Here is a 9,483-nt window from a genome sequence, read left to right on the forward strand (position 1 = left end):
AAAACTTTGTGGGTTAATTTAATTTTCCAAAACTTTTCCAGGCCTGGAAATTAACATTTTAAAATTCCATGACTTTTCCAGGTTTTTCATGACCGTACGAACCCTGTATTTGGCCTTCTTCACTTATTCGACCGAACACGGAAAGAGCTTTTTTTGCTATTTTCGGCTAATATTTTGGTAGCTGAACATTCAGTGCATCCATAATGAATAAATTAGAGAATTTGAATTTTTTGCTGAATTATCCCAATATAAATAGCAGCGGTGTGGAAAAATTTAGATTAAAGTCAGATTGTACTCACCTATCATGTCACCCTGATCATGGATCATCACTGCAAAATCCTTGAAAATCTGATTCACATCCAATATGTCCGACTGCAATCACAGACGGGTACAACATTATAGACAACAGCACAAATGTGCAATTTATGAATACAGAAATTAGGGCTGCAACGATTAATCGAACGATGTTGTGAGGCGCGTTTAGTCAATGAAGCTGATTAGTAGTAAATCCCCATCACGTGCGTTCAGCTGGAGCGGCAAATCAAACACCCCGCCGTAAATCACTGACAAGCCACGCCAAATCGCGCTCAACATCGTTCGATTAATCGTTGCAGCCCTAACAGAAATGCACCATATATTCACGCAGATGTAAACATAGTTAATGTAGTGTATCATTACAGCTATTTAAGATACACTTAATGGTTAAACTCTGTCATAAGAGGTTAGTTTAAATATATACACAGTACTGGTGAAAAGTATAGAATATTTTTTTGAGATATATATATATATATATATATTTTTTTTTTTTTTTACAAATATTAGAAAAGAAAAATTCTGATTTGATGCTGAAGAAACTTTTCTTATTATCATTTCTTATTATAATTCATATTTCTGTTGAAACCATAACACATTCAAAGATTTGGGGTAAGTGAATGCATTAAATTAAAATGAGCATAAGTGACAGTAAAGACAAAGCTATTTAAAAATAAATGCTGTTTCAAAATAATATTAAGCAACACGAATGTGTTTTCAATATTAATAATAAAAAGATGCATTATTAATAAAAACTGATAATAACTGAGCAGCAAATCATCATATTAAAATAATTAATGATTAATCATGTGACACTGAAGACTAAAGTAATAATGCTGAAAAAACAGCTTTGCATTAACTTGCAGTAATGAATTGAAAAAATTAAATAGAGGAAAGTTATTTTAAATTGTAATATTTCACAATGTTTTCACAGTATTTTTCATCAGATAACAAGGTCAATGTAGTGTATAATTACAGCTATTTAAGATCCTCTAAACTTCAGTTATAAGAGGTTAGCTTGCATATATACACACTACTGGTCAGAAGTATGGTATATTTTTTGAGAGAAAACATTACACATATTATAAATTAGAAAGGTTAGAACTTTTATAATTTGGTGCTGCAGGAACTTTTCTTATCATAATGCTGAAAAGAGTTTTTGCTACTCAATATTTTGTTGAAACTAACACATTCAAAGGTTTGGGGTAAGTGAATGCATTAAATTAAAATGATTATAAGTGACAGTAAAGATAAAGCCATTTCAAATACATGCTGATCTAAAATAATAGTTTCCAAAATAATATTAAGCGACACAAACATGTGTTTTCAATCTGAATTAAAAAGAACCATTATAAATAATTGAGCATTAATAATAAATGATAATAACTGAGCAGCAAATTACCATATTTCTGAATTAATCATATGACACTGAAGACTGAAGCAATGATGCTGAAAAACAGCTTTGCATTATTTTCAGTAATGAATAAAAAATACATTAAATAAAGAAGAGAGTTATTTTAAATTGTAATTTCTCACAATGTTTTTACTGTATTTTTCGTCAGATAAAAAAAAATCGATTATTACAAACTTTTGACGAGTCTTGTAAGTTATGCAGCATTTCTGTTTCAAACACACATGCTCAGAGAAACTGATTAGGAAAAAAAAGAGGAAGAATGGAATATGTTTGAATGTGTGTGGCAGGCAGTGCGGGGCAGGAAAAGAGGAAACCAACCTCAAGCTGTCGAATGCAGTTTCTCTTTCTTTAATGAGCTCCAGGTCCTCCTCTGTAATGGCCACGTCTTCTGTCTGAGTGGTGGTCTTTCCCCAATCATCATTACTGCACACACAGGAATGTTTTCAGCTCTAATGTTTTTACTTAGTGGTGGGAGATCATAAACAGGGAATGAGACATGCTCTGAGACTTACTTTTCAAAGGAGACCAGCTGCTCTTCATGACCTCCATCTTCAACCTGCAGTAAATCACAACACCAAATCACTTCACTCAACAACACATACTAAAGAGTACTCTGAATACTTCAAACATTAAAAACATAAAACAGCATCCTACTTTACTAAATGACATTTTCGAATCAGAATAGTCATGGGTAAAATGTAATAAAAATAAGGCAGAATTAATTTTATCTGCTGGGTATTGCTTGAATGGTGTTAAGTAGATGTTCCAGAATGGACAGAAGCTTGATTTCAAATTATATATTTTATTTAAGAATTATAATACTTCATAATAAAGGTCTTGTTGATTAGATGGAAATAAGAGAGTGTGCAATATGATAATATTAGATTTTGAGTGATTAAAAAGTCTTCATAATCAGCTTTTAGAGAGAACTGCTAGTGCACATTCTCATTAGTTTTAGTTCTATGGATTTTTATTATTATTGTTGTTGTTGTTTTTGATTATAATCTCAATTATTGTTATATTTAATTGACATTAAAGTACTTTATCAACACAAATGCATTACTTGCATGCATTTTAATGCCTTGCCAGTTAAAATGAATAACACAATATTTACATGAACAAAGTGAGATGTGTTTTAAGTGAACATAAAACAGTTGGGAAAGACGCGTTTATATCAGTATGTTGGATCTGTGCATTAGGTCTTAAAGTGACAATGGCTTAATATACATGCTGCTTTTTGTGTTGTTATTGTTGTTAATCTAAGCGTTTTATTTTTACATTTGATTATTCAATTTCTTACCTGAATGTTTAACAATAATATATTGGTCATATCGCCTTATTTATATACAGGTGCATGTCAATAAATTAGAATATCATGGAAAAGTTCATTTATTTCAGTAATTCAAATCAAATTGTGAAACTTGTGTATTAAATAAATTCAATGCACACAGACTGAAGGAGTTTAAGTCTTTGGTTCTTTTAATTGTGATGATTTTGGCTCACATTTAACAAAAACCCACCAATAATCTCAACAAATTAGAAAACTTCATAGGACCAATAAAAAAATAAATAAAAATAAAATAAAAACATTTTTAGTGAATTGTTGGCCTTCTGGAAAGTATGTTCATTTACTTAAACTACTTCAATCTGTGTGCACTGAATTTATTTAATACACAAGTTTCACAATTTGAGTTTAATTACTGAAATAAATGGGTTAGGGTAACTTTTCCATGACATTATAATCTTTTGAAATGCACCTGTGTGTGTGTGTGTGTGTGTGTGTGTGTGTGTGTGTGTGTGTATGTATTTTATATATATATATATATATTTATTTATTTTGCACAGTGACTATATATTTTTGCCATATCACCTACCCCTAGATAGAAAGGATATATTGCATCAAATGTTTGTGTTTAAGGTATTTTTTTGGGTTTAAGTACAGAGTTGTAAGCTTATCAACATCACTTTTAAAAGGTCATGAAACACCAAAACTCCCTTTTCTGAAATCTACATCGTATTGACGTCACAGTTTTTGACGTGGCAAAGGACTATTCATGAGACTGTGTGTTCTTATCCAACGAGAAGATGCTTAATTATTCACAACAGCATGTATTGATTTCCTATGACAGATGCTTTAGACTGTGAAACTGTGTACATTAAGAGATGTGCCTTTAATGATCGAAGGTGAGTTTTTGCTTTGCAAGACACAGCACAAATGCGATTCATGCACTTGTGAGTTTAAACGGGTGTTTACAGCTGCTTGAAACCCATCAAAAGGCTTAAATGAACAGCACAAAATAAGCCTTAAAAGTTATTAGAGGTGCAACAGTGCAAATGGCTGTGCATTTATCTGTGTTTACTTCAATGGAGTAAAATGAAACTCTCTGAAACCGAAGTTGTGTGTATTGTCTGTCTCCGCACTTCCTCCTCCACTTTGCAGTGCACCACATCCACTTTTGCAGCATTTTTCAAAACGGTGGTAAGAACTAAGCAGTGCAGGAACAGGGGGTTTCATGACCAGTTAAGGATGCTGCCTATGTAGACAGTTCACTAAGGTTTGGATCAGAGCTAATGTGGAAAACATCTTACGGAGAGTCGAGACCCTGCTCGGGCTCTGGCCACTGACTCCTTCTCCTTCTCCGCTGCTCGACGCTGCACTGCCTGGAAGTTGTTGAGAGCGGCGGAGAAGTCATTCATCAGCCGGTCCTTCTGGATTTTCTGCTGTCTCTGTTTAAGGAAGAAATTCAATGAGTTAGGACCTGATTATCAGACAATATACTACAAGAACCATAACAGCACCTTTAAATGACCTTTAAATGATTTCCTGTGCATAATGTAAACATTTCTCTGAAAGTTAAAAGTGCGCCTGCGCACACGAGCGCACCTGTTCGGACAGGGAAACGGGTAGAGAGAGTGAGCCGAGGTCTTTCAGGTGTTTGTTGGTCTCCTTGGCCAGCTGGTTTGTGTAGTGCTGCACCTGCTGACTGTAAACAAATCACACATTCTGAGAATACAAGAGCACAAGAGGAACAGGAAATGCTCAGCCATTAATAAATCAAGAACTAAGCACACTCACAGTCTCTCCCGCAGGTCACTGGTGTCTTGTTTTGTTCCCAGTTGGTTTACCATGCTCTTTATTTGTGCCGCTAATATGAAAAACACAAATTTACAGTACAATCAGGCTCTCAGTGCAGCTTTTAAATAATTATTTAATAATTTGTCTTGCTTTTCAAAGAAAAAAAATCTATTACAAAAACAACAATTTAAAAATATGTTACACTGATCATTTTTAACATTCTAGGAGACATTATAGCCTACCAACAAAGCACAATTTAACTTAACTTTAATAAGTTAGTAAAATAATATTCTTTGGCCCTTTTTGAGACCCCTTGAATTAGGCATGTGTTTTTAATGTACAAATAAATGCAAAGGAGAATGTTATAATAAATGTATTAAGCTGCTGTAATGATTGCTATTGTTTTTGTGTTACTTTCTTATTTTATTTTACAGAACAACAGTAAAATTACAATACTAACATTTATGAATGTTGACTTATTTTGGCAGAACCCCATAAGACCTCAGTACTACTTTTTGCTGACAGCAGCAGATTTATGAATGATTGTCATCACGCAGATTTTCCTCGCGCTTTGGACTTTGAACCCTGTCTAAGGAGCTTGTGCAGCGCTGTCAGAATAAATACAATTTGTGCGTGTATTAGACAGCATAATGTTCTGTAGTTTATTTACTAATAGTTTAAGGCCATTTGGTGTTTTCAGTCATCATACAGTAACCAGCAACAACCAACCTTTTCTCTTGTCATGGAAGGCATGCGATGCCATAATAAACAGTTTCTCATTGTCGGTGCTTTTTGCATCTTTCTCAGATAGTTTTAAATGCTTCCACACTGACCACGTTTGCTGCATTAGTGCGTGCCTCTATTTGATCGCGTCACGCCATTTATTCGTTTTTGAGCTTATTTGGCTTTTGGCTGCCGAACATTCGGTGCATTCCTATTTTTTACAGCACAAAACTTTGGCAATACTGCGAAATGACAGCATTTCCATTAACTAATGTTATGCGACTACAGCTTAATTTTCTCCTCTCGTGATAAGTCATAACGACCAATGTTGGTAGGTTTATGTATATTGCAGCCAAAGCACTAGCCATTATTTTTAAATCGAAGGAGACAAAGATGCATATCTTCAGCAAACTTTTGAATGGTGGTGTATCACGGTTTAATAACATTTCACAATATCACTGTTTAACAGTGCATTTGATCAAATAAATGCAGCCTTGGTGATTTTTTTTTTTTTTGTTATTTATAAAAACTTACAAACATTAAACCTCTGAGAAGCAGTGCATGTCTCAACAAGTCAGAGATTATTATGAGCCAACACATAATAATCTCAGAGCTGGCTGACTGGTTTCATGAATTGGAATTTAATATTAAACTTTTTTTTTTGAAATCCCAATGGAGAAAACAATAGAAAATGGAAATGAAGGCCACTGAAAAAAAGAAATGCCAAAAATCCTACAGAAGTTGTCAAAATGATCTTCTATACTTCTTGTAGCATTTTCAGATCAAAACCACTTAAAGTAGTAATTAACTTTCAGAACAAAAATGTACAGATAATGTACTCACCCCCTTGTCATTCAAGATGTTCATGTCTTTCTTTCTTCAGTCATAAAAAATATATGTTTTTTGAGGAAAACAAGGATTTCAGGATTTCTCTCCATATAGTGGACCGAGTTTGAACTTCCAAAATGCAGTTTAAATGCAGCTTCAAAAGGCTCTAAATGATTTTTAATCTCTACACAGAGATCACACAGAGCTTGAGAAGATGAGCATTTGAGGTTAAAAAGTATATAAATTGTATTTTTTTTTTTTTAAATAACGGATCATTTTGCTAGATAAGACCTTTCTTTCTCGGCTGTGATCGTTTAGAGCCATTTGAAGATGCATTTTGGAAGTTCAAACTCGGGGGCACCATAGAAGTCCATTATATGGAGAGAAATCCTGAAATGTCTTCCTCAAAAAACAATTTCCTTACGATTGAAGGAAGAAAGAAAGACATGAAAATCCTGAATGACAAGGGGGTGAGTGCATTACCTGTAGTTTTTTGTTTTGAAAGTGAACTACTCCTTTAACAACACAGACCCAGACACTCACTGTTCTGTGTGATCTTTTGAATGTTGGAGCTGCATGTCTGTATCAGGCTGCCAAAGTCCTTTGGAGGGGCGCGCTGCTCTGTCCATCCGTACGACATGACTGCAGGATATTCAGCTGGCTCTGATGGACGTCTCAGGACAAAGGATGGAGGAAACTAGAGCAGGAAGCGTATCAGTGCCTGAAAATGCTGAGGACAGAGAAACATTTGGTCAGAACACACAAAATAATATTACAATGAGCAGTCAGGAGGAGTGTTGGGGGAAGTTACTTTTAAAAGTAATGCAATACAATATTGAGTTACTCCCTAAAAAAGTAACTAATTACGTTAGTTACTTTTTATGGAAAGTAATGCGTTACGTTACTTTTGCATTACTTTTTAAAATTGGGCAGGGTTTGCTTGTTTGTTTTTATTATAAAAAAAAAGTTCTATTTTAGGCAAATGTAAAAGCCTTTTTACACCAAAAGCCTCAGACTTAGAGAAAAGTAAATTCAGGTCTGTATAGAAGACCGCAGAAGAAAAAAACTCAACTCTTTAGCAATAAAAAAAGATAAACAAATGTTCTTGAGGCATTTTTGCTTATTAGTATGGATGAATTGGATCATCGAAGGTCGGCAGGAAAGACGTCAGTTAATAAAATGGGATTAAATTATTATTAAATTATTTAACATTTAATTAATGCAGGTTTGCATTGAATTTTACAGTTTTGATTCATTTTGAGAAATACTGCATCTGTTTTTTTAGTGAGTGAGATGAATTAATGCATGTTCACATTTATTCTAGAACTAAAGTAACATCTTACGATTTCTCTCAACATGGGGACAGGAGAGCTTTTAATCAATAAATGAGGGGAAAAGTAACTGGCGTTACTTATTTGAAAAAGTAACTTGTCAATTAAAAAGTAATGTTACTTTACTAGTTACTAGGAAAAAGTAATATTATTACGTAACTTGTGTTACTTGTAATGCATTACCCCCAACACTGCTCATATAATGCCTTTTCCATTACAGCCGCCTGTTCTTTTGACTTGAAGTATAAAAATCAGTGTATAACATCACCTTAAATGCCTGGCAATGATTACATAACCAGAGAAAGACATCATGACGGTAAACACCAAGGATCACAGTGCTAATCTTGGTATGAGTGTGCACTTTAAAGCCTATGTTGTGATGGTGAGCTAAAGGTTGATGATTAATACAGGAAAGTACTAAATGAACAGTCTGGCACATGCGTAAAACACATAAACATGATACAGACACTATATGTGTCAAACTGCTTACTCATATTACAGTGTTAACAGATATACTTCACCAGCAACATACTCAGTTTAGTTAAACCAGCTGTAACAGTTAATATAGTGCACTAGTTTGGTTATTTAGGGCAAATGAGAACGATTTATATAAGATTAAGACCTTAAATAAGATTATTATATATGAAATGACCAAATTTGTATTATACAGAGCATTTAAAGAGACTGTGGTAACACAGCTGTTGTATTACTAATATGTGTGACTCTTTTCTTTTTAAGTGAACATAATGATAAAGAAAACCGTGTCATGTCAGTCATAACTGACCCCAGATCAGAAAATGCTAAGCTAGTGAGCATACTAACTAACTTAAACACACGTAATTTAAGCAAAACACCGCTGGGAATTGTTGTTTTGAGATTACAAAGTTGCGTTTTATTTATTTGAACTCAACTGGTTGGTTTACTTTTACCCTACAACGCAAACAAAAATCCGTTACAACACTAACGTTAACGTTAAACAACAGTATTAGCATAAAATAAACTGACGCAAAACATCATATTCCTTAGGCCAGCCTTAGACCGTCTTGTTTTTAACCTCGTCTGACACCTACAGACGCTTACATAACCATAACGAATATATTTTAAAACAGTCACTGCGTTGTTTTGGTTAATTTCGGTGAATAAATATAAAGATCTTACTTCAGCTCAGGGCCGCTCCTCACTCGAGACTTCCGGTCTGATGCACTTTGTACTTCCGCTAATGGGCAAGGCTTTCAGAAGCACGTGATGATGGCACAGAAACCACACCGAAATGTTCACTTGAATGCGAGTAACTGAGCTCTGAACTAGTGAAAACTATACAAGTCGCTTTGTCAATCTCTTTAAATCTATACAAATAACCGTATGGATTTATTGTCGTTATCAATCAACCATACTTTATCACTCATATTTTATAATTATTAACCTCTGTGTATTTATTACAGTTCGTTTTTGTCGTACACAGATAGATAGATAGATAGATAGATAGATAGATAGATAGATAGATAGATAGATAGATAGATAGATAGATAGATAGATAGATAGATAGATAGATAGAGTCTATATTTAAAAAAGTTCTTGAGATATTAAAATTCAAGTCCATTTGAATATCATTAATGCTTTTGTAATTAGAAATAGTATACTAATATTTGTAATATTTTTTCTTTCATTTATGAGAAATAAATTAAACCTGTTGCCTATTTTTACCTTTTTTATTTATTTAGTTTTATGCAGTTTTTTTTATTTTATTATTATTTTTTTTTATTAAGCGAAGCACTGCAGGTGAATAGGGTAAGAAAAAT

At 33.6% G+C, this 9,483-nt stretch overlaps 1 protein-coding gene across 1 annotated transcript in view; it reads right to left on the reverse strand.

Annotated features, from left to right (window-relative positions):
- stx12 (syntaxin 12) overlaps nucleotides 1-8,981 on the reverse strand; it is a 17,847-nt gene extending 8,866 nt beyond the window's left edge. Inside the window, 9 exon segments of the mRNA XM_073822071.1 lie at nucleotides 300-372; nucleotides 2,045-2,061; nucleotides 2,064-2,149; nucleotides 2,239-2,282; nucleotides 4,316-4,453; nucleotides 4,611-4,710; nucleotides 4,803-4,872; nucleotides 6,897-7,083; nucleotides 8,843-8,981. Of these exon segments, the coding sequence (XP_073678172.1) occupies nucleotides 300-372; nucleotides 2,045-2,061; nucleotides 2,064-2,149; nucleotides 2,239-2,282; nucleotides 4,316-4,453; nucleotides 4,611-4,710; nucleotides 4,803-4,872; nucleotides 6,897-6,993 (625 nt within the window). The 5' untranslated portion in view covers nucleotides 6,994-7,083; nucleotides 8,843-8,981.
- Nucleotides 8,982-9,483: the final 502 nt, after the last annotated feature.

This window comes from Garra rufa, chromosome 17, assembly GCF_049309525.1.
Source record: "Garra rufa chromosome 17, GarRuf1.0, whole genome shotgun sequence".
NCBI lineage: Eukaryota > Metazoa > Chordata > Actinopteri > Cypriniformes > Cyprinidae > Garra > Garra rufa.